General features: G+C 43.7%; 1 protein-coding gene across 1 annotated transcript in view; it reads right to left on the bottom strand.

The window, feature by feature from the left end:
* The window catches only part of efr3a (EFR3 homolog A (S. cerevisiae)), a 114,081-nt gene extending 91,193 nt beyond the window's left edge, over positions 1-22,888 (bottom strand). Inside the window, exons 1-2 of the mRNA XM_041948763.1 lie at positions 22,782-22,888; positions 22,385-22,511 (exon numbers count right to left, since the gene is read on the bottom strand). Of these exons, the coding sequence (XP_041804697.1) occupies positions 22,385-22,394 (10 nt within the window). The 5' untranslated portion in view covers positions 22,395-22,511; positions 22,782-22,888. The remainder of the gene's footprint in view (positions 1-22,384; positions 22,512-22,781) is intronic.
* Between the last annotated feature and the right edge of the window lie 3,802 nt (positions 22,889-26,690).

The following is a 26,690-nucleotide window of genomic DNA, read 5'->3' as shown; positions in this document are numbered from 1 at the left end:
ACCACCCCCCACTGAACACCCTCATATTTCTGCTGGTGTGAGTTTAGGATAAAAATATACAGGAGCAGTATTTCATTCATTTCTGTGAAGAAAACAATAAGGGATCCTACTAAGTATTTGTGATTGTTAAAATAAAGAAAACATAATACAGAGAATTGTCTATAAAGTTCCTAAAACTGCAATAATCACAGGAAATAATCTGCTGCAAAATCCTTCAAATCACCCGCTGTGCTCGTGCACTGTTACTTCATGCCTTGAATTTAATATGAAATATCCATAAAATATGTCACTTTGTTGGGGGTGCTCAGTTTACTCAGGAACAGAAAAGGGGTCCCCAAAGGAAGCACTGATGGAGAGGAAGAGTAGAACGTACCGGTACCTCAAAACTGTACTACACACAGTACTGAGCAAATACACTTAGCAGCATTCCAATTAACAACCCCTCATTAATGGAAGCTGGTAAACGTGTGCCAACAGGGGGCGCCACATCACCAGGATGCTCAGACGGCGTCACTCAGCCTGGTTCTTGAGCTATCACAGAGCGTCAGAGTGTTGTGGAGACCCGGTGACACCGACATGACGACAAAGTTTCCCGGCTCTGAAGGAAAGATAATTGCGGCGCCGCAGCGGAGAGCAGAAGAGACGAAGAGCAGCGGAGCTCCACAGACGCAGTTATTAAATCTGACGGGTCTCCGATAACCCAGACAAAATAACTGATTATCTGCCGTTTGATTCTCGACCTCTGCTAATTAAATCGCTGTCGTACAAACCCTGCGTCAGTTTCCAGCACTGCTCCACCGTGTAATTCACCAGGAAACATCAGAGCCTGGCGGAGGGTGGAGGAGGGTGGAGGAGGGTGGAGCGCTGTTCACTGCTGCACGGTGGCTTCTCTCTATTTCTGAGCTCACACTGGAAACTTCCAGCTCCCCGCTGATACCGTACACTGGATTTTTAAAGAATAAACATGGAAATGTTTGGAGAATTGATTGTTTCAGTTCAGAAACGTGTCTGTTATTTCTGTTTTTCTATCTTGTGTCATGCTGTTTATTTGCTGTAACATCCTGCTGTGTTCTACCCTTCTTTTCTTACAGTGTTCTTGTTTTCATGCTGTTTGTATGTTACCGTTTTTCACCATTTTTTACAGTGTGTTCTCACAATGTAGTTCCTTTTTTAACCAAATCTATTTTACTCTTTTCTACAGTGTTTGTTTAGGTTTTTTTTTTACTATTTGTACTTGTACTCTTTTGTTTGGTAATTTTTCAAAAAATACTTTGTTTGTTTGATGGTTTGGTTTTTTTTTTTTTGCTATTTTTCCAATTTTCCCTTACTTTGCCTTTTAATAAATCATGTCTTTTTATTTAAGTTTTTGACCATACCAGTTTACATTTAATAATCATCGTCATGACCACGACTTGCCTAGCCCTACCCCTTACCCTTACCCTAACCTTAACCTGAACCTCACCCTAACATTTAATGACTTACATTATGGGGGCCTGCATTTTGTCCCATAAGGAAGATGAGTCCCCACAATGTGACTGTGTAAACAGATTTATGCCCACAACATGAGCAATTTAAGGCCCTACACACACACACGTTTAGTTCAGATCTGACTCACACACTCACTGTGAAGCCACTGTGTGTGTGTGTGTGTGTGTGTGTGTGTGTGTGTGTGTGTGTGTGTGTGTGTGTGTAGCCTGAAATAATGGCATCTCCTCTCATATCACCGGCTGACAGAGTGCCGTCCGCTGGCTGTGATGAGAGGTGTCAGTCTAATAACGAAGCTGCTCTGAAGTGTTTGCTGTGGAAGCTGAGGGGGGGGGTTCTCAGGAAGAGAACAGACACAAGTGACAGTGATGCAGACTGCAGCTATGAGAGACTTCACTGTGGTCTGGGTGCACAGTAAAACTGAAGCTCAACATTTTTAATGTGAAGCGTCTGATGGGACTGACCTGCGTCTCACTCATTCACCTTTAGCAGGTCTGTTCTACACCTGCAAACCTGCACCACCTACAGAGTTCATCATCTACTTAATATCTCCTTGTTTTTATTTATTTAAGCATCACTATGCTGATTGGTCAGGTATTTCATTCACTGGATTTACCTAAAAACAATCATTCCTATCTGGTTTATACAGCTGTCAGTTCTGACTGAAGCCATGCTAGCAGCTCTGTGAGGCTGCTGACACCTGTGTGCTAACATGCCCACAGCAACAATGCTAACATGCTGCTGTTTAGCAGGTACAAAATTTACCACGTTAGCCGTCGTAATATAGCATGTGGACCAATCAACGGGCGACGCAATCCCGAGCCATGTGACTAGCATAGCTCAGATTAATTACATCACCTTCCTCTGGCTGCATATTCACGGTCGTGCATGTATTGATTTACACACACCTTTTCATCATCCCCCGTCAAGTAATGAGACGAGCAGCGAGACCGGCTGAGAGGAGGATGATTTATCACCTCAGCCTTCAATTCATATTCCATCTAACTCAATCTATGCATGAATGAAAACAGCATGTCCGCCTTGACACCTTCCCCCTGTCCCTGCATAAAGCTACCTGATGGTGATCGGGGGGGACCCATGCCAGTCTCACCGGCATTTATTCACGTCTCTGTCCCTCGTCTGAGCAGTTCCAAACAATCCAAGTCAACAGGGATGACCCCGCCGCTCCCCCGCTGACAGGAAAAAGGCATCAACAGACCACTTCCATCGTCTGTCCGCCAAGCCTTCAATTTCATGTCAGCTCACAACGGGAGTTCAGGCTGAGCGACGGAGGCGCCGCACCACACTGCGATCATCAAAAACACCCCAAAAGGAAAAGGGATCAAAACCCTGCTCTCCTTTCCCCCTCGGTGCTGAGATATGCGTCCGTCAAAGAAGAAGAATCACCGTGAAGCAGGTTTCCTGGCTCCTCAGTCTGTTTGAATCCAGAACCTGAGAATGAAATATGACTCATAGAGATGGTTCTTACAAGCAGAGGCCAGACCCGATGAACAGATTTTACTGTAAGAGCGGGAAAACTGAGATGCCGTCGAGTCCGGGAAGCACGGCGAGAATTCAATCCTCGATCGGATCAAATCGCTGAACAACTGAATGGGACCAGTTTTATTTTTCTTGTAGATTTAATTCTATCGTGGATGACGGAAATATCTTCAAGTGTGATGACAGATATTTGCAGAAAGTCACGTCAGCAGCTGATAAACCTTCTGGTCCACCAGGAAACCAGGAATTCTCAAAACTCCAGTTTAATAACGTTTGAGTCGGGGAATTTTCTTCCTCTTTTGACAGACAGTCTCAAAGTGTCAATGAGGCAGCAAGCCGACTGCCAAATGGCACCGCGGGCAGGGATCTACAGCGTTCTCCGGCATATGGTGCTGTTTACGCAACACCACTTGAGTTTGCTTGTGCTGAAAAAACACATCTGCTCAGACAGCCATGTGACGATGAGCGAGCTCTGCACCCACGAACGTGCTGCAGTCTGAAGGAGAAATTCAACGAGGGAAACCTGGTTCAAAATGCTCAGTTCAGCTGACGATGAAGCTGATTGATGCGGTTTTCACTCCAGGTGCAGAGGGAAAAGGTGCACAACGGAGATAGAAAACAGCAGCTCGCGATGAAACTGCAACAAAGCCGGGAGGAACTGAGGCGAGCGCACACTCTGAATGTTTAACTGATCTACAGACGTGGATGTACTGCAGGAGACCACCGTGACATCTAATCCTAGTGTGTCCTGTTCTTGCTGCTCTCTGGGGGACAACTGTGCATTTTCCCATGTTTCAGACCATTCGACTAAATTACTCGTTTGAACAGAAATCAATCTGCAGGGTCTTAATGAGTTTAGGCTGCAATGACACGAGTATTTATAATCTAACGTCTTGCAGTGGTTGATCTGATGGCTCCTGTGGTTACATGTGACAGAGAGCAGTGTGTTTTACTACTGCAGGGTCAGAATTACACCTGTATCAACAACAGGGGGCAGCAAACACACCTCGAGCAGAAATCCTTGAGACAAACAACAGAACAACAACAACTGGGGTATCAATATCTGGTGCATCAGCCAGCATCTGGCTGGTGTAAAACAGATTGTGTTTTTCTGTGACTGCTTCAAATAGCAGCCCCCTCCCTGGGTGTAGGTAAGTGCTATTGATGTGAAGCAGGAGCAGGAAATGCTGGGTTAGCACGAGCAGACAGTCCAGCTCTGATACATGCTGCGCTGCTTCCTGTGAACGTCTTGTGGATGTTCAGGCAAATCTGACGGCGAATCTGCCATTTTTTTTCCTCGCTGCAGATCCGAAGAAGGTAAATTGGATTGTCTGTAATAACATTAGTGCACATCAAGCCTGCAGAGTGCAGCTTCATTATGCTACTGATAATATTAGCATTGGATTGGAAGCCTGCATCAATATTAAATGCCACAGATCAGAATCAAAATCAAGAGACATGCGAGTGAGGACAACCTGACGTCTCGGCGCAGGACGGCAGACTGCATACATCACGACGTACTTCACGTGACTGCAGCTGCAGAGAAGTCCAGCAGTAGACTGAAGCAACGGACCATGTAATTACCATATACCATACAATTTATGACGGCCTGCCACGCAGCTTTACCGAGCACAGTGAGGTACCTTCAGGTCGGAGCATCACGGAGCAGAGACACACCGTCAGCGCTGAAGCTCAGTCCTCTGCAGTCTGGGATCATTTCCTAAAAACTGTTTACTGCTTGGTAAGATTGTAGCTACGTCTATAAGAGCTTGTTTGACATCATGACAGTTTGCTAGCACCAGTGATTAGCTAGAGGTTCAGGAAGTGGGGAACATGTAGCAAAAAAAGGTGGATGAACATGCATATTTCCATAAATGATTAATGGACAAATTAAAGATGGATTAAGCATTAATTATCTTACTTATGCCTAAAAAAGTTAAAGCTCTCTACTGTGGAACAAGCTTTATGTGTTAACAGCCATACATCACACTTAAAAAGGGAGACCACCTTCAGGGTTCTACTGTATTCAAACCTTTGGCCTAAATCAGAGAACCGTGGATTTACTGCACATTTACATTGATTAATAAAGTGCCTCAGGGCTCAGGCAGATTTAACACTGCAAACATCAGTCTCCAACATGTGACGTTTAATAGACAAACGCTCTGGAGCTGCAGCTGATGACCATGTATGGAAAGTAGACTTAGTGGAAGCCGGTTCTGGATGACCGGCCAGAGACAGACGCTCATTTTCTGCCTCCAAACGGCTCAAAACAAAAGACAGTCTGGGTCCATTAAAATGTATTCAGGCTTTGCAACATGAGTTCAAGAACAAAAGAAAAGAAAAACATTCACTGACACTTGGCACATTCACACACAGGCCGTGTAGGAAAAGAGGTCCGTGCACTAAAGGCTCCTGTTTGAAGGACTTTAATTAGCTGCTGCGCGACGTCTGGAGCTCAAGCTCTTCTACTCGGTTTATACCGGACCAGGTGTGCTGTGGTCCAGCACCCATCCTACTGTTATTGTGTCTACAGGCCAATCACAACTGGCCTCTTGTTTTCTGAATATACATATTAAAAGTAAATAAATCAATAAATACATTTTAAAAGAAGGAATTGGGGAAAAATCTGCCCAGTTTCTACTGCTATTGTATTATTATTTGTTATAAGACGACTATAAAATCTTTACTGTCACATGGGATCGTTACAATCTCTTCTCACCCCCTGTGTCTGGCTTCCTGTCTGCCCCCCCACCCCCCAATGTGAGGACAAAAAGAAAGAGAAAAATGGCCATCACCAGTTCCCAAAGTCCATGTTGTCACCTCTTGAAAATTTAAAAAAGCAAATTTAACAAAAAATAACCTGCTTATTAAAACAACAACAACAAGGAACTGTTTAAAGGGATGTGACTAATCCCTGGAAAACTACAACTCACCATTGAATCTATTCAAAAGTGACAACTGGTCAAAGTACCAAAAACACACATTCTCATTAAATACTGCAAACTAAACAAGTATCATAAATCATAAAATCAGCGATCGATGTTTAGTGGAATGAGCACAATTGTTTATCATGGCTTTGCAGGATCTTGGCATGCACAATCAATGGCTGATCAATACCTTATTAAGTTTAATCAGGTGTGTTTGTGCTGGAATTGAAGGAATATATGAAGCAGCTATGAGGGATTGAACACAAGAATCAATAACGATGCAGTAGTCTCATTTCAGTCTTTTTTAGTTGTTTTTTTTTTTTACTTTCATTTGAGAACAACCAAACGGCTTTAAAGTTATTTTCTGATGAAACGAACTGAGCAGCAGCAGCAGCGACATACTTCCTGACGGGACTTTACATGGTATGTTCATGTCTGTGGTGCTCTGACAGCGTCTGCAGTCATGTGTCTGTGAGGTCTATGAGCAGAGCAGCTTTCGAGTCAGAAACAGCCTTTTAAAAGAAGTCCTGTGTCTTTTAAGCCGGAGAGCAAATCCAATTAACTGGGACCGCCTCTGAATGAACCTCTATCAGCAATAAAATCTTCTCGATCTGCCAGAGACTGAATTAAACTGATCACGTTAGGACTTCAGCCACGGGCGTATCAATTAATCCTGCAGCGAAGAAAGAGAGTCCAGGAACTCGGTCTTCTGGGAAGCACGGCGGTCTCAATTTACCCCCACTTCATTTGGAAATGTGAGAAGATCAGGCCTCTGGCTTGATATGCTACGCTGTGAGGCTGAGAGTGTGAAACCGAGCAGGTAACAGGAGCGCAGAGCAGATGATAAAACACACATCTGACCTCAAAGTCAGCGTGGTTCTCTCATCTTCCTGTTATCCATCCACTTTAATGTCCACACACAGGAAGTGTGGGGTTAACGTGGATTCTGATCATGATAGCTAGGGTTCATTTTCTTCTTCTGTTTAGGCCTTTCTAAGGTTACGTCAGTGTCTGTCCTGGTTTAACAAACTGTTGGAGAGATAGCGCGAGATTTTGGGAATTCATTCATTTTGTGGCAGAGAGCTGGACGAGAAGACCGGCACCCCTCTCACGTGTCTGAGCTAAATATGAAGGTTAGCTTAGCTTAGCACAAAGACAGAAAACAGGGGGAAACAGCTCATTAATTAACATGTTCAATCTTGCTTAATCAATACAAAAAATGACAAATTATCTTTTTACAGGGGGTTAAGTACTGGACCACTTCCTGTCCAGCCTCTGTTCCACCAGCTCCTGTGACTCAGTGCAATCTTTCATTCAGCATTTCTTTCATCTGTCTTTCTGAAAACACTAAACATGTTCCTCAGGTTTATTTTCTATTGTATCAGACTAATTAGCATCCGCTACCACAGCTGCTATAAGAAACCCAAACCTTCAGGATTTTTGCTAAATTAAACAATGATTACTGTGCAAACACACAAAAAACTGCAGAAGATGACAAACGCTGCAGCGCAGGTTCTTACCAAAGCTCTCATCTTACGCTATTTTTTCAACTTTTCACTGTAACTTGGTGAAAGGTGAAAGCAGAACTACTGGCTCTCTGTTTGTTGGCTCTGAGCGGTTTCGAGGCAACCAGCGGCGACACTCCAGGAAGTCGCACCCAGCCAAGAAACAGACTTCCTCAAAAAAAGGCCTCAAAATGTTCTAATTTTATTCTTGCTTTCTCATTTTAAGAGAATCAATAGGTAAATTGCATTATATTAGAAGTTAATCCCTGATGATCAAACCCAACCTAACAGTGTTAAAAACCCGTCACTGCATGAAATCATAAAGTATTAAACTATTAATATTCAGTTCAATTCAGAATAGTCCAGCCAATCAGGAAGCATTTTGAATGGTGCAGCTCCACCAATCACATCGAGGAAGCTGAGGGACACACACACACACACACACACACACACACACACACACACACACACACACACACACACACACACACACACACACACACACACACACACACACACACACACACACACACACGTTGTCTGCAGCTGTCAGCCATTATCGATTCAACCAGTCTAGTCTGTAAGTCAGTGATTTAAAATATTCATAATTAAAAAGCTGAGATCAAAACGGCCACCCACCCATCTCGTTAAAGTAATTTGTGGCTCTGGCGGTCTGGACTGAGCTCACGCTGGAGAAAAAAAAAAATAGTGAAAATGTTCAGCGTCAAAAAGAGAGATTTCCAACGTCACAGCAGTCAAACAGAAGAGAGACTGTGGCCAGAAGGGCACAGAGACACAAAAACTCAAAAATATTTGATTTACAATCACGCAAAATGAAGAAAAGCAGCAAAATGTGCACAAAAAAACAGCTTTGTCTCACCAACAACAACTTTTTCAAACAGATTTTCAGCCTGTTTAACATTTCCAAGAGAAATTCCACAGAGCAGTTTGCTGGTTTCTTCCAAAACAAACTGGCACTGAATGAAAAGTACGCTGCATGAACATTACTTTCAAAGTACAAGTACGAAAAGTCCCGCTACCACCTCTGAATGTGACCTACCGCAGTCACCTGAGATAAAACTAATAAATCAAAGCTCACTGTCAGCAAAATGCCTGAAAATGTTAATGTACAACACAGGCCGGGAGAAAGAAGAAGAAGAAGAGCAGGAAGAAGGCTCTCTTCACACTGCGGACAAAAATCAGATTTCATTTTCTGGCCGAGAGGTTTCGGACGGGTCAGATTTCATCAGATCACAGAGAGAAACCTAAACCCAAAGTGAAAGACGGGTCGATCCGATGCCAACGTCTGCTCATCTTTAACCGAGGTTTGTTATCTGCAGAGTCCTGAATCACTTCAGTGCACAACACCAGCAAGATTATGTCCGTCTGACACTCAAAATATCTCCGATCTGATTGACATTTGATGCAACTTCACCTGAACTTGTTTATTCATGTGCCACATTATCTATTTGAATGAAACCCATTTAAAAACCCCATCTTACACCCTTTTCACCTACATCTGAGGCAAAATGCAGCCTGAAGCACAAGAGTTTGTGTGGTTGTAGCATCATTTGCGTTGTAAAGGTCAAGAAGGAAAGTCATTCTAGTGGTGAGCCCAATTTGGACATGTTATCCATGGAAAGTGGGTTAATTGTAATTATGACTTGAGCTACTTGTTAATTTTGATCCCATCTGCACTGACCAATCTGGTGATTTCCCCTCTTGAGTTCGGCTTAATTTCTCGGGCTGATGATGTTTCTACGCTCATCAGGAAATAAACTTTTGCTCTCGTTTGTAGTTTCAGTCGGACAGAGGACTCACCAACACGCGAGCGGTGGGTTAAATTAGAAGACGAACACATCCAGAATCAGTCGTCAAAGCTAAAATTTAAACTGAGAGCTGGTGAGAAATAAAGCAGCTTTGATCAGACTGAACCTCTCAGCCAATCAGAGCAATTCTGAAAAGCTAAAGTAAGTTAAGTCCAATCGATGAGCAGGTGTGGTGAAAGATAAGCTGATAGATGACAGAAACATCACATCTGAGCCATACTCTCAGCACTGATGTCTCCTCCTCAGGACCCACTCAAACAAAAACCCCAAGGTAAAGACAGAAGCTGCTCTGTGGATCATTTTAGAGACGGTTTATTCATCCTGCAGAATCACCCCGTCCTACCTGGTTACATGTGCACGTGTTGGGGGTCAAACACAGTGCAGCTGTCAGGCAGGTGCAGCGGTGGTTTCCTGGCAAACAGGGCCAGTTCATTCAAACTTAAAACAAAACACTTTTCCATGACGAAGCTTGGAGCACCGTTAATGAAACGAACCGCATCCTCTGAGGCGCAGGCAAAGACCTGCGAGACGTACCTCTAAATCTGGACTAATAAAAACTCCGTCTGCATGGCTACGTACCACCAGAGGAGGAGGAAATGTTCCTTTTTTCTCAGCCGATATAACATCACTCTGATTGTTCTGCTCTGTCATGTCCAGCTGGGGTCCGTTTATCTGTGCTGATATTCTGACCTCAGTGTTTGTGCGTCTCTGCCTGCAGTGTGTTTGTGTGTCAAAGTGGATGCATGCTGCTGCAGCAGAGTGTGTGTGTGTGTGTGTGTATGTGTGTGTGTGCGCATGGCCATGTATTACTCATGTTGTGGGGACATAAATCTGTGTACAGTCACATTGTGGGCACTCGCCGTCCTGATGGGAACAAAACGCAGGTCCACATAATGCAAATCATTAACCTGGGTGAAGACTCGGGTTAAGGTTGGGGTAAGTCTGCAGGAAATGAATGTAAGTGTGCTACATGTGCTCTTAACTGGAACTCTATGCTGAGTGAGGATTTTTGGACATTATGTCCCGTCCTCACTTCTTCAGAAGACTAGAACTCAGGTTAAAAATAGCTCAGGTTAGATTTAGTCGCCACACATGCATTTAAATGAGGGTCCACTCAAGTGCAGAAGTGTGTGTGTGCGTGTGTGTGTGTGTGTGCGTGTCTACAGCAGTGAGGTAGCAGGTTGGGTGGGAGGGACTTAACTGAGCGTGAAAGACAACAGACGACCTCTAGTGCATCAGCGCTGCCGCCACTCAAACATCTGTCAGCCGGAGGCTCAAGGACGACCACAAACAGCCCAACAGCCCAACAGCCCCGCTCAGTCCTTCATGCTCAGATTCACCTGTGGACAGCCTGCATGTAGAAAACAGCTGACGGAGGATCTTCAGGAACGCTGCAGTTAAAAATGCAGAAATATTTTCATATTCCGCACTTTATTTGTCGGCTTGCTAGTTTGCAGTCAGAGCAAAGTCGTATGAGGGGGAGCAAGGACGCAGCGAGGAGCCGACTGAGCTGTACGTTAACATTATAACAACCGCTGTTAGCTGAGACTTCAGGCTGGTTGTTTCTAATGAAAAATCATCAAACGATGCAAACCTCAGTATAGTATAAACCTCAATATAATCAGTTCCTGAACTTAAAAATAAGAACTTGTCGCAATGTCGCAGGTTAAGGTTCACATGGATCCAGTCATTTCAAACAAAGATATTGTAGCAGAGCATCAGACCTGACAGAGTCCACTTTGATCCACTTCAGTTCTAGACAGACTGACACACCAGCCTGAGGCCCACAGCAAAGGAACAGGAGGTAAGACCTGTGAAGACCTCAAATGTTTGATTCCTGGTCCCCACTACAGGACATATCTCAGCTTTAAACTTGAAGAAAACACCTACACCTGAACTTTAACACTGTGTTTTACCTGACCTCAAGGTTAACAAGTCAAGTCCTACAATTTTTAAAAGCTCTTAAGGCAGCACAGCCAGGCTGATCTCACAAAATATGTGATATTGCACATCCTATAAGCACAAATGGATAAAATAAAAGCTTTTTTCAAGATATAGATCATAAACAATATGAATTTGGGGGCATTTGAAACTTTCAGGGCCTAAAATGATGTGTGATTTGAAGACACCGCAGCAGCTGAAGTGAATCAGCACGAGCTTTAATTCATAAAAACAATAATAAGGGCTACAAATCATCAATCAGCAGCATCACACCGAGGCCCATCCCTCACTTGCTATGCCGACATGAAATCTGTGCCGGCTCAGCGATTGGTCTCCAGGTGTGTCAGTCAAACAGATCCAGGCAGCTGACTGGACAGTCGGGATGAGAGGGCTCGACGGTTCACAGAGAGAACAGATCAATGGCTGCCGCCATGCAGGCTTGTTCACCGACACACAGACCTGGACTCTGTTAGCCTCCCTTATTCTGTCACTGTCTCTCTCTCCCTCTCAAACACACACACACACACACACACAGTGGGGTCCTGCAAGGCTGTGCACACACAAACGCAGACCAGTCACAAATTAAAAAACAACCCTACCCGACTCGTTGTTTTCTGAATCCATCCTGGTGGAGGCGAAGCAGGGGACGGCCTGCCAGGTGGACCTCGATGCCTCCGTCTCTCTCTCTTCCTCTGTTTTCACCCTCTCTCTCTCTCTAACTCTCTCTCTCTCTCTCCCCCCTCATACACTGACTCTCATCTCTGACCTTGCAGTGTTTGTGTTTTCCCTCGCCGCTGGCGGCGGCAGCAGCAGCAGCAGCAGCTGCAGCAGATCTGCTGAAGGCTGCAGGTGAAGCTGCAGCTCTGCAGAGACGAGTCCAAATAGCTAAAACACCCAGAACCTCCTCAGTACAGACTCCCCAGAGAGATGGGGGGGAACACTTAAAACACCCAGCACTCACACACACAAATAAAGATACACACACATGCACGTACAACTGCAGAGACTTGAATGAGTGTTTTCTGTGAATGTTTGGGTTCATGTGTGTGTGTTGGGTTGAAGGTGTTTTAATCATCCTGATTGGAGAGGAATTATGTAGATGTACTGAGAGGGACTGCTGCTGGAGGAATTTAATGTGTGTGTGTGTGTGTGTGCAGTGTCTATTTCCATCTATGTGTGTGGGCCTCTGTGGTTGTGTAACATCTTTTTTTTATGTATGCATCTTTTTCAGTGTGTGTACATTTGTACTTGTACTTGTGCTTCCATCTACATGAGGACTAATCTTGGAAAGGGAGACATTAGAAATGTCCCCAGAGTCCAGCTTTCCCCAGATGTATATGGCACATAATGGAATCATGACAAAGGGTCCTATGTTTCCCAGTTGGGCCCTCCCAGTGTCCCATGCTCCCAGTGTCCTATACTCCAGGTGTCCCATGCTCCAGGTGTCCCATACTCCAGGTGTCCCATACTCCAGGTGTCCCATGCTCCCAGTGTCCTATACTCCAGGTGTCCCATGCTCCCAGTGTCCCATGCTCCCAGGGTCTTATGCTTCCAGTGTCCTATACTCCAGGTGTCCCATGCTCCCAGTGTCCTATACTCCAGGTGTCCCATGCTCCCAGTGTCCCATGCTTCCAGTGTCCTATACTCCAGGTGTCCCATGCTCCAGGTATCCCATGCTCCAAGTGTCTTATGCTTCCAGTGTCCCATGCTTCCAGTGTCCTATACTCCAGGTGTCCCATGCTCCCAGTGTCCTATACTCCAGGTGTCCCATGCTCCAGGTATCCCATGCTCCAAGTGTCTTATGCTTCCAGTGTCCCATGCTCCAGGTGTCCCATGCTCCAGGTGTCCCATGCTCCTAGTGTCCCATGCTTCCAGTGTCCCATGCTCCCAGTGTCCTATACTCCAGGTGTCCCATGCTCCCAGTGTCCCATGCTCCAGGTGTCCCATGCTCCTAGTGTCCCATGCTTCCAGTGTCCCATGCTCCCAGTGTCCTATACTCCAGGTGTCCCATGCTCCCAGTGTCCTATGCTCCCAGTGTCCCATGCTCCCAGTGTCTTATGTTTCCAGAGTAAGGGTTTCAGTTTTGACCCAAACACAACAGTTTGCTGGTGTGTGTTAACAGAATACTGAACTGGGGAAGGGACATGCTCCCTTACAAACTGAGTACATTCAGTTTTGAAGGCAGGAACATTTTATTGGATCCTGGCCTCTTCAAAGAGCTGTTCAAAAGTCAAGACCTGGTTTTAGAGCCTTTAAATCGTAGGTTGTGGTTGCAGCTATAGGGGCTGCAGAAACCAACGTGCCGAAAAGGGTCCTCATAAGTGTAGAATACAAACGTGTGCATGTGTGTGCAGGCCACAGATGGCTGCAGCAGATACTATCATGCCACACGCTAGTCAGAGAGCTCGGATGCTAATTTTAGAGTCTGTCTGAGCTGAAAAGACATTGGACAAACAGAAATCACAGGGATGCTCAAAAAAGGAAAATATTTTTCCTCCACTCGTCCATATTTTGTGTGAAATCTGCGATTTGTTAAATTTTCTAGCTAAATGAAATGTATTGAGGATTGAGGATCTGTCCTGTTACCTTTATTCCATTTCATTCATGTGCTTGTCATCCAAAAACACTAGATATGAGACAATATTGACTCGTCTCCACACACTCCTTCATTTTAAGGGGTCACAACTGAGAAGAGTTGGAGACCACTGGTACTACACCTTTTATTCTGTTAGAGCAGCACGCGACAATCAATCACCAAGCCAATCGAATTTAATCTAGAAAGACCTCGCTTTTCCTCCGCAAATCAATTACTGACAAAACTGAAGGGAAACAAGTCGCACTTTAGTCCCCTGGACAGAAAATATTGTTCAGGCTACTAAACTAAATCTGATGGAAGCTGTTGAACCTCATATTTCTAAATGTAGATACTCTCCACAGGAAAGAAAACAGCAGATGGATGGATGGATGGATGGATGGATGGATGGATGGATGGATGGACCACATAACAACAGCAACATGCAGCCTTCGTTCTTTAATGGCTGAATTTGATTGGCTCACTGTGGTGATCAGCCAGGTCACTCAGTTTAGAGACGGAGGTGCACTCAGAGTCTAAAGTGACAATAATCACTGCACGCTATTGTTTTATCGATCAGTCTGCCCATTATTTTCTGCATTAATCTATAAAATGTCAAGACAACAAAAATACAGAGTCCTGGTAACTTCTTCAAATATCTCGTTTGTCCGACAAAAAGGCATGTAATTTACAATAATATATATAAAAAAGCATGTAATATCTTAGCAAATATAAAAATATGGGGGGCTGAGCATTTTTTTGGGAGCATTTTTTGCTTGAAAAATGACAATCAACATCAAATATCACAGTCCCTCCTCATCTGTGTCTCATATTTTTGGTGCTATTTTATCCAATTAAACAATAAATGAACAAAAAGGAAATAAAAAACAACTTTCACAGAAGCTGAGGGTCTCCGTCCTGCCAGTGGGAATCCCTCAGGTCCTTCTGTTCAGACCTCCTTTTCCACAGACTTAGCAAACAGCATCTCACATCCAAAAAAGGCCAGACCGCAGAGCCGGAGGGGCGGCACGGCGAGCGTCTGGGCTGAAAAACAAAGCCGCGATGCGAGAGGAGGATGACCTGACATTCGCACCAAAGATGGACAGCCGCTCTCTGCTTCTCTACATGAAAATTCAGCTGCAGGAAGAGACATTTAAAGCATGATACGGAGATGAAAGGCATTGTGGGAGCTGTAGTTATAAAGAGAGGTGGAAGTGGGAGAGCATGTATGAGTCTGCACCACAATCAGGAAGCAAAGATGTTGTATAGTTTATACTAACAGCTAAAGAAAGCAGAGTGTGAACAAAGTATTGCTCCTCTTAAATGATTTTTCAGAGAGTGTTGTTAAAGGTTAGCAGGTTAGACCGACACATCACGCTTCCTAATAAATGCTGAATATCAGCTAAATGTCATCCACCTCCTGAAATACATGCACGTTTCGCAGCTGAGGAGAAAGAGAAGAATGGATTTCGTCTTGGATGAGACGTCTTTTAAGTGCTTAGAGAAAAATGGAAATGTGAACATCTGTAATTTCAGCTGGGCAACGTCCATCTGAGAGAAAGAGTGTGTGATGCATTCAGGGGCTGCAGAACAGCGACTACTTGAAGCCTGAAACTGTTTAGTCAACTACACTGTCTCCCAGGTCAACAATGAACTTTCAATCTTCAACAATAATAATAACTATTATTATTATTATTATTATTATTATTATTATTATTATAACAAAAATACGTTATTTTGAATGTTTTTTGTCTGATAGCAATTTCCAGGAGTAACATAAGTCTCACAATCACAGATAAACGAACATGTAGTGATATTATATATCTGTGTGGAACCTTTTGATGTGGTCCCATGATACATTTGGCCATGAAGCACTTGAGCTTCTTTTAGCCATCAATATTTCCTAAACATTAGATGTTCCAATTGAAATATTTCACTGTTTATATCATGCAAACACTTGTATTTATCATTGAACTTTGAAATATTGAAAACATGAGTGACATGTGCATCATATTAACTATTCTTCAAAGAGGTCTTTAAATGTAGTATATCAGTGAGCCCAAATTAGTTTGTTTCAACATCAAAGTCTTCCATTTTCATTGAGTTCATCATCATTTGCATACAAATAAATTGTTAACCTGCTCAGGTGGTGTGTTTTTAATTGTAACATACAGTCATTTCTAGCATCTGAGTGAGAAACAGGAGGGTGTCGACTGAAGTAAAGCTGTCATTTCCTGCCCAGCCGTTTCTCGGCTACAGTCCTGCTGCTCAACACCTCTGTTCAGACACCTGTCTGAGAGACACGAGCAAACATCCGACTGCAAAACAGACCAGAGGAAAACTAAAATCCTTCAAAAAGTGCAAAAAAAAGCAGTAAGCCGAGCGTCACACAACAAGCAGACAAAGATAAAAGCTTCTCTCTCTGCAAAGATGCGACGGAGGGAGGCGCGTCTCCTTTGAAGTTATATTTAGGCCAAATCCTCCTTTGCAGAACAAACCGTCTTCCACTATGCATACAAATCACAGCCAACAACTGAGGGAGGAACCGTCCTGAGAGCGCAGGAACCGATCAGGCGGCGGAGCATCAAAACAATGCAGGCCCGCTGGGTTTGACTGACTTTGATTCATTCTGCATCCGAACGCTCCTGATCCATCTGAGATACAGACACATGCTGTACGACCGAGTCCTCATCGGACACGGAGACCTCCCTGCGGGGGGCCCGGATCCATTTATCACATTCACAGCAAACTGGAAATCTAAAGCAATCCCAACACATGTGACGTAAAGCAAATAAACCTCTGAGGGAGGGGTTTTTAGCAGCAGGTGGAACAGGAAAACCATGAATTTCTAACCAAATGGCATTCTAGATAACAACTGTACTTCAATACCACCGCAAATCAAATCCAAAAGCCAGCTGCTCGTTTGAACCACAGGAGGGGAAACGCAGACTGTTAAACAGTCACCATATTTCCATATTTTTATTTTCACAGCCAGCCCACGCAGCTACGAGAACCTACGGTGGCCTTCTTAGCTAGCTTAGCGCACTCGTGGATGTACTATGTACCATCACTGCGATACTGAAGAAAACTTCTCAGGCAAGTTTTCCTGGATTTATAAAGAGTTTCAATGAGTTCAGAATTTCTTGAGATTTTCAGACATTTACTCGTGACTGACATCAGAAACATTCCTCTCAGAAAAAACGTTCTTCCTCTTCTGGACTTCTGTAAGCTGATGCGAACGCTTCACTGATCTTGAATATATCCCACTCTTTGTCCTCATCGGTGTAATTGTTGTGCTGCTGATTGAACTCATATAAGAAGACTACTTCTTGATTGCCTTTTTAATTACCATTTTGTCATTACTACTCGAGCGCAGCCCTTTTCCTCATTACTCCCGGGGAAAACAAACACACTTCAGGTGACTGCTGGCGACGAGAGTGCTCGGTTAACGCTGCTTTTCTCGGCTGTTTTGAAACAGAGGGGTTGGGTGATCGCTGCGAAAAGCTCACACTTTGTTCCAGAAAGTGTCACTTTAACTGCCAATTATACAGTTGTGCACTCTGGGGGTCCCACTGGGAAATGGAGAAGTGCTTTCAGGATAAAATGAAGACAATTCTGTCCACCTTCAGTGGAAAGTGTACAGCTTTTTATTCTCTGCAAATCCTAGGCTGTTTTCCAGCAGGCATCCTTCCATCCATCCATTTATCTCTGCATATCTAACCATGTGCTTATCTGACTGTTCGTTCAGCTCAGAGCAGCAGCAGAGAGAGAGTGAGGGTCTGTCCTACATAATGACTTAATTGAGGAGGTTAACACTTTGTGGATAATGAGAGCCTCTAGACCACAACAGACCCAGGAGTGAGAGCTACGAAATGGAAAATACACACACACACACACACGCACACGCACACTGTGTTGATTATTAATAGCAGCAGCAGCAGCTCTCCAAATCAACACAGGTTCGTCAACGTCAAACTATTATAACTGAACACTGAAAGTGGACACATGTTCAGTTCATTTGTCAACACGCACACACAGAGACACAGAGACACACACACACAGACAGAAACACCTGATTCAGCATTAAACCTGACAGTATTTGTCCAATTCCATTCCATTCCTCACATATCATTACTGTATCAGTGACAGTGAACACAACAGCAGGTTAAAACATTCACAGGTGAGAAGTCCTTCAAGTACATTTCAGTGACATCTGGAGAAAAAAAAAGTGTTTTTAAAGTGTGTAAGAAGTGTGTGTACTGACAGGTGGGTATAATCGCCTTCATTCAGGGAGCTAAGGCAGATTAAAAATCTGATTAACTGTGTTTAAGATGTCATCATAGTTTAGCTACTGTAGGTCGTATGTTTTGGCACTGTCAGTCTTTGAGCAGTTTCTGGCAAAAAGTTTTTGAGGTTCTTTCATGTATAAGTGGCAAAACAATTGCCCCACCCCCACATATTTCGATCTTTGGGATCCCTCCTCCAGAAATTACAGTTTCTACATCTCAAGCTAAGGCAAACGCCTTCGCTTCACTAATGGCCCGAAGACTCATTCTCCTTCAGTGGAAATCAGATAAACCCCCCTCTTTGATTAATTGGACTAAAGAAATGCTCTCTTTGTTGCAGCTAGAAAAACTGAGATACAGTCGGACTAATTGCTGTGGAAAATTTAGTGTGACCTGGCGCCCTTTTATTGAATATGTTGAAAACCTGAATCTATCATAAAATGTTTCCCTGTCCGTGTATGTGTAATGGAGTAATATCCCTTTTTTTTTTTATGTATTTATTTTCCTATGTTTGGCATAAATATGTGTAATACATAAATCCTAGGTGTTTGCATATGTTTACTTATTTATAGATGTACTCATTCAATAATTGTTATTGTTATTATTATTTTGTTAGTATACAGTTTGTATTGTCTATTTTTTCAGTCTTGATTTTTGGGGGTGGCGGGGCATGTTTGTTTATAAATCAAAAACTATAAATAAAGTATTTTTTTTAAAAAATCTGATTAACTGGAGGAAGTGAGTAATCATCTCCATCACGACGGACAAACATTCAGTGATATTCATCAAACAGATTTGAATCCAGACTTTTCCGACCTGATCAGAAACTCAAGTGAAGACCAGCAGCAGGACAAAGAGGAGATCATTCATACTCTCTGCAGCGTATCTCTCCACAACACTAACATATTCAAACACACACACACACACACACACACTGCCTCACTCCGTCGCATTGGCCCATCAGGGATCGATGTTGAAGGTGTCACATTACCGCTAATGTAATCAGCAGTTTGCCACTGGGAGTAATTACAGACACGAGGCCCGCAGGGCTGCAGAGTCCTTGAAGCTGCAGATGCCGAAGTGAAAACATTCAGACGCATCAGCAGTCTGAAATACCACCTCCACCTCCTCCACCGCCACGTCAAACCGCCAGCGACTGCTCCGAAACGTAACGAGCTCGGCCGCGGGGGGACTTTTGGGGCCACAGACGCCGATTCCTCATCCGACTTTGTGTGTCTGAGCAGCCAACTGGGTTTTTAGGGGAGAATCGTTCCCCATAAACAGCAGCTGGTTACCTGCCAGAGCAGCTGCTGGAGGAGAAGCACGCCGAGGGCGCCCAAAGTCCAACTCTCCCAAAATAGAAACAGTGTCAGACATGACGGCACACACACAAACACACTTTCTGAGGGCTCGCATCTTGTTTACGCTACGCTCTACTGGGCGTGCGCTCGAGATTAAAGAGGTTAGAGTCAGGACAGAGGACTCACAAAGACAGAAGGACTGATGGAGACGACGTTTGATCGTCGAAAGGCTGCTTCTGTTGCATTGTGTTAAGAGGATCTGCAACGCAGCTGACAACGCTGCAGAGACAGCCAGACAGCGGGAAAAGTGCTAGATTACTGGAGAAGATGAACAATTGAGGTAAAGGTTTGACTCCACCTGCACCTGACAGACAAGAAAACTGCTGTCAGACGGGATCTCTGAGACAGAAGCTGAATTCTGCGATCAGCTAATCGATTATCCGACTGATCGTTTAAGATCTAAACTCGTCACTTTGCTCAATGACGCTGTCTCTTCTTATGCTACTGTGACGTTTCATCCAGTGCTGTGTTCAGGTAATATGGGAATAAAGGAAACTGCTATCTAATGACAGAAAATAAGAGACATACAACAGGTTGCTAGCATGTGACGCAGCTAGTGTGGCTAGCTGGCTTCAGTAGTTTCACTGTCACACATGCAAGAAAAGCAAAATGTCAAGAGCTGCTGCAATTGGAATAATACTTAACATAAATATAAAAGCAAGTTGCTCTGGAAAGTAGATCTCTGTATGTTTGCAGTTAGCTACAAAGCTAATCTGGGGGCTAATTTCTGCTACCTTTCATTCGGACCCAGACACAACCATCCTATATTATTTTCTGTAAAACTGAAGATTATTTACAAAGCTTTAGGAGGCTCGCACTGTTTTACTGGAAACGCATTTCCAAAATTTACAACAGAGGTGGAGGCAGAAAGAGTCCAAACGAACAACGGTAAGAGAGTAAGAGCCAGGTTTGAAAATACTCGAGTTAAATCAAGAACTATTTGATAACAAGATCTCCACAAATTCAACGACATCCCACGAATGGCATGAGCTGTGAGAAACCACGCTTTAGTAATGTTGCCTGAGCGCAGGTTATAGTCAGAGCCTTTCAGACCACACCGCATTAACACGTGTGTGTGTGTGTGTGTGTGTGTGTGTGTGTGTGTGTGTGTGTGTGTGTGTGTGTGTGTGTGTGTGTGGTCAGGATTAAAGGAAAGGTCAGTCGGGCTGCAGTACATGCAGAATGTCAACAGCTGCTCCAAAGCAATGAAAAGTCAATTTAAATGTGTTCGCCTGTGATTTCAAATGTAAAGAAATGCTGCACAGGTGGGCGGGCTGGAGCAGAGAGCGTGTTTCTGTCTGGAGAATTCACATGTGGTCTTCTTGGAAAAGTACGTTTGCTCATACGAGGTGTTCGATTTGATGCATGGTGGGTTACAACAAATATAGAACAACCGAGTATTTAGAGACAAAACATAGATTACTAATTCACAAAGAACTTCTGAATCAGTCACTGAACAGCTGACCCTAAACGCAGCACTGAGCTCCTGAATGCTGGACACTGTACACAGCACATGCACCTGTGTACAGACGCCTGAATTTTCTTCCAAAGACAAGACTTTCCAATGTCCAGCTTATTAGAGACAGGGGTTAGGACTGATCTCTGGGTCCAAAAGTGGGATTTTTATACATATGTACCTGTTTATGTAACAGAGGCAGAGAGCGACGGCTGCAGCTTGGCTGCGGTGAAGGTGGTGCCAGGACAGCGTAACAACAATAAAGTTTTTGATTACAAGCTGTATAATTTATAAAGTGCTGCTGTTAGCCTGCTAGCCATGCCGTCTCCTGTAGTTTATGTTTACAACCCTGCCCACGCTTTTTATTGTCTCAGACGTGGCATGTGAGTAAATGTCACCTGCACACTTCTGGTCTGACGACAAGTGACAGTGAAGCACTGAGCCAGCTCTGACCTTTTGTTCCTCATAAACGGTGGCACCGATCAATAGAAGCGTCAGGAAAGTATTTTTGTGCGATACAGTTTTGTGCCCAGTTGTAGAGCACTACAAAATCACCAACGCCCCCTAAATGCAGCACAGCAGTGAGCTCCATCAGGATTGTCTGATGTGGTTTGGGGTCTTGGTGCTGCAACAGCATCTTCACAAACTAGCTGACTGCTGCACCACAGCTGCACTTAACAATTATTTTCATTAATCAGTTTGTTATTTTTCTGACTGATCAATTCATTGTTCACTCTATAAAACACCAGAAAGAGTGAAGAATGTCACGTCACAATTTCCCAGACCCTAAAATGATGACTTCAGACGTGTTGTTTTGTGCGATCAGCAGTCAATAACTGGCATACATTCAGTTCAGTGATGTAACAGTGATAAAACAAGAAAATCCTCACACTTTTTCTTGATGAATAACAAACAAATACTAATCAAAGCTGTGAGTCAATTATGAGATTATTCATTTAAGCACTATTGCTTTTAATTTCATTCAAATCTTTAACATTTTAAAAATCTTTAACATCAGAAAAGATACAGAAAAATACCGTACATGAAGGGGTCAAAGGTGTAGTTGACCAACTGATCGGTCAAAAGAGTTATAGATGTTTGCATATGTTGGCTTGCTTGGTCTTCTGACAGTAAAATGAACGTTTGTGATTTGAACTCAGTCAGACAAAAAAAGTCATTTAACTTTAAACCATGAAGGACATTTCTTTAATATGTAATTGCATTTTCAAGGACCAAACAATGATCAAGAGACTGTTGTTATGATTAATTGATCCCTTTGTTGCAGGACTACAGGTGTCACAGGGACAACAGAAGCCTACAAATGCCCCACACTAGCTTTGACAGTGAACGCCTCACTGCACTTTTCATAACTTGAACCTTGTGTTCCTGTTTCAATTAGCCAGAACTGTGGCAGTAAACGCAACACTGGCGCACTCACGTGTATGTCTTCAACAAAACACGCACATCACTGTCTCTCTCTCTCTCTCACACACACACACACACACACACACACACAACTTACCTGCTGGCATCCTGGTGCTAATGTACCGCAGTTCCTCCGTACGCTGAGCACCGATTGGTCCTGCGTCAGTTAGCCGTCATGTAGCTTCTCCTGCGGCTTCTCTTCACCTGGCATCGGAATGACGACTCTGTAACATGAAGTCACCTGTTTATGAGCCCACACGACACATTAAACAGCCGGTCTGAGTCAGAACAGACAGGTATTAACCCTCAGTAACGGGCTAAAGCTGCCCGCTGTGTCTCTAACGAACAATCCCTGCGCTAAACACTGATTGTCCGGAGGAATTAGCCGCAGAAGCTAACTTAACGTCTCAGTAAAGTCCAAACACGGCGGCGGGTTGACGGGGGACACACGGAGACATTAGTGAGACATTTCAGGAATGAACCGGTGCACATACCTGTAGGTAAACAGCAGCAGGGCAGATTAACTCCTACACATTACTACAGTGCTTCCTGCTTTACGGTGACAGACAACACGGAAGTGTGTGGTGCTGCGGAGCAGCTCCAAAAACTCCCCCGCTGCCGCTCGACGTGCAGGGACCCCGGAGGAGCCGCGAGAGCGCTAATTATAGCAGCGTGCGCGAGGCGAGCCGTGAGCCGGTGCGGCGCAGAGAGTGGACACCTTCACCCACATCCACTTTCATATGACTTGGATTTTTATTAAAGTATGTGTGGATTTATCACGTGTTTAACACCCCCTCATGTGATAAATCCACATGATGTGATATAATATATTCATAAATTCCACATGTGAAAACACGTATGTTATATTTAATGTCAGTTTGAAAGGTTTTGCTGCTGTTGCGTGACTGCCAATGACCAAGTCTGACTGGCTGAAGTGGAAATGTGTTATGATGATGATGATGATGATGATTATTGTTATTATTCAACCACATATGCAGTGATTATATTGTATTTCTTTTCGTTCATTTATCAAGTAATACACACTTTTTACATAGTTATATATATATATACATATATATGTATATATGTATACGTATATACATATATATGTATATATATACGTATATATATGTATATATATATACGTACATATATATATATAGTCTACTTTTTATTTTGTTTTTTGTTTTTTCTAATGTTCTCTACCTCTGCTGCTATTTTTCTTCCCACTGCTATCACATGCTGCTGTAATGCCCAAATTTCCCTGGCTGGGGATAAATAAAGTTTATCTTATCTTATTATTCAGTTTACCCAAATGACCAAAAAAAAACTTTTGTCATCATCGTGATGATGTCGAGAGGAGCCAGCTGAGGTGGCTCGGGCATCTTTACCAGATGCCTCCTGGACGCCTTCCTGGGAGGGTGTTCCAGGCATGCCCCACCAGGAAGAGGCCCCGGGGAAGATCCAGGACACGTTGGAGGGACTATGTCGCTCAGCTGGCCTGGGAACGCTTCGCAGTCCCCCCGGAAGAGCTGGAGGAAGTGTCTGGGGAGAAGGAAGTCTAAGCATCCCTGCTTAGACTGCTGCCCCCGCGACCTGGCCCCGGATAAGTGGAAGAAAATGGATGGATGGATGGATCATTGTGATAGTGGAGGGGTGTGAGGAACAGAGAGAGAGGTGTGGAATGACATGCAACAAAGGTTCCTGGCTGGACCCAGACTGCGGATGTCATGGTCCTGGTTGGCGCATCAGGCCTCGGGTCCCTCAGCTGACAAATCCAAGGATGCACTTCCTGCTTTTAGTTCAGCCTCGTGGCGTGTTGTGGTGAACTCGCAGATCAGAGTTCCGCTTTGTGATTCCATAACGACAACCAATGGAAACACTGATGCACTGTGTGGAAATAAAGACGTGATTATAATCGTGATGTCACATCAGAACCGTGAAATCCTTTCCCAAGGCTGAGCAGGGGCCACTTTCATTGAACACAGGGCTCATGTGACAGCAGCTTTAAGAGAAAAAGTCTGAATGAAAACGGCTGAAAGTGATGCAGAATAACAGGAACAGTGTAAGTTTTCAATGCTGTAAGTAGTACAGAGGAAATTCCACTCACTTCTATTGTATTAGGTGGAGGCAGAAATCTTTGCAAGTGAGATGGACTATTATGTAAATATATTGGGTTTTTTTTTTTTGGGTGCACCGGTCTTTCTTTTCTTTCCTTATATACTATTTTTGTTGTTTTTTTCCACAGAATATGAGGCATTAAACAGACAGCTCAGTGTTTCATCTTCCAATTGTTCATTTTGTTTGAACAAAATTAAAAATATCCCAAATGATTCAGTTCATACCAAACCATTAAAAAACATCACAGACCACAAGTATTTTAAGGTATGCGGACTGTCCACATACCTTTGGCCATTTTGTATAACCCAAGCTGTCTCTTTGTTTGCCTTAAAGAGCTTTGCTACCACACTGATCTGCTGTGATACAGTAATTAGGTCCATCGTTATGATTTTCATGGCAGATTTGAGGAAGTTAGGAAGCTGTCTGTCTCACCACTGTCTAGTTCAGTGGGTTGATCAAACCCAAACGACTGCCATGTTTAGGCCACTCACACTAAATCTGTACACTCATGATGTATTTAATCTCATTAGATCCACAGGATTGTCTCATACACTTGTACACATAGTTATTAGTTCACTGATGAAAACACATGGGCCTGCAACATCACTAAAGATGGCACAAGAGAGCATGTTGTCATTAAGATCACCAGTGAGACTGAAAGTGTAAAACAGATGGTATAATTATCCAGAACTTAGCTAAATTTATCTCTCAGAGCTGGTGTGTAAATGTGTGTGAAAGTGTGCTGGTTGTGCTTTTTAAGCTCTTAAGGACCTTTGCTGGGCCGTCCAGTGGACTTAGAGGTGATTAAAGGCTTTGGCCCCACAGATGGCATGCCAAACGTCTGTTAGAGTCAGATGACAGACAGCAGCCAGAGGCACCCCTGCCTGACAACAAAATAAATTTAAAAAAAATTAAGATCCTGTTTGTGTAATTACTCTAATGCAGGGACGTCCACATGTCACAACCGTACAGTGACAGAGGTGGATCTGCACGCAGGCTTAAAATAAAGCTGGAGGGGAGGGAGGCAAGTTGTCTTTCCCGACCAAACATCCACAGATTTAGCAGTCAGACGGCAGTGAGCAACACTTCACAGTCAACCATCAGACAGGAACACAGGGGCTTTTTTTAGTATTAATATTATGTAAGCAGGAAGGTGTTTTACTCAGCCTAATGTGATGTGTTCACTGTCGCAGCGGGATGAAGGGGTTGGACTGAACACACGGAGGGATCACTCAAAGTTCAGACCAATGAGATAATGTCAGTTTGAAAGGTTTTGCTGCTGTTGCGTGACTGCCAATGACCAAGTTTGACTGGCTGAAGTAGAAATGTGTTATGATGATGATGATGAGTTAGGGAGTGACAGACAGTTTGATAGGCTGATGGGGCAGAATGTAAAATCTGTGAGGTTTTTAGTTTTTTACAGCATCACTAACATCAGTGATCAGCTAACACGCAGACAGTAGCGCGTTTAAGAAAGGCTCAGTAATCATCTCCTTTTCAGTGAGTGGACCTATTTTGTGATCCGCTCATCACATGAGTCATTACAACTGACAGATGTACGACACATCTGCTCAGAGTCGGTGGATCAATGCATTCAATCAAATCCAACAGCAAAGTCAGCTCAGGTGAGAGAGAGAGAGAGAGAGCTACATCAGACGATCAACGACGCTCTCATGTCTGTGCTCAAAGCTAGAGCCAGCTGACATTTAGCTTAGCATAGCATAATGACTGGAAACAGGGGGAAACAGCTAGCCTGGGTATGTCCAAAGTTCACAAATGCACCAACCAACACCGCTAAAGCTCAGTAACGACCATGCTGGGTCTCATTTGTTTAGCACAGAATGGTGAAAATGACGGTCTGGGCTTTCGAGGTTTAGAAATGTGATGAAACTGTTTCTTGGCTGACAACAGTGAACGTAGCTACAGTTTATTTAAGAGATTCAGGGTAGCTGTTTTCAGTCTTTATGCTAAGCTAGGCTAACTTTCTGATTTTAGCACAACAAGGAGACTGGTATTAATCTTCTCATCTAACTCTTCGTCAGACAGGAAATGAGCCTATTTCCAGTAGCATTAGCATTATAGCATTTCTCACCCCTCCCTTTCCCTTTATGTCTGAAGGGAAGTCGTTCCAGCAGCAAGTGCTAAAGGGTCTGTGACGAGTGTTTTCCAATTTATAGCTATTTATAATAATTAGTTATTTATAATCTTTTCTTTTTTTTTTTTTTTTACAAATATGCCTCTGCACCTCCAGTATGTATGTTTATTTCTGGGCATGAGTAACA

The sequence above is a fragment of the Chelmon rostratus genome, chromosome 12 (assembly GCF_017976325.1).
Source record: "Chelmon rostratus isolate fCheRos1 chromosome 12, fCheRos1.pri, whole genome shotgun sequence".
Classification (NCBI taxonomy): Eukaryota; Metazoa; Chordata; class Actinopteri; order Chaetodontiformes; family Chaetodontidae; genus Chelmon; species Chelmon rostratus.
Note: the sequence above shows the minus strand (reverse complement) of the source record. Positions and strands in the feature narration are given on the sequence as shown.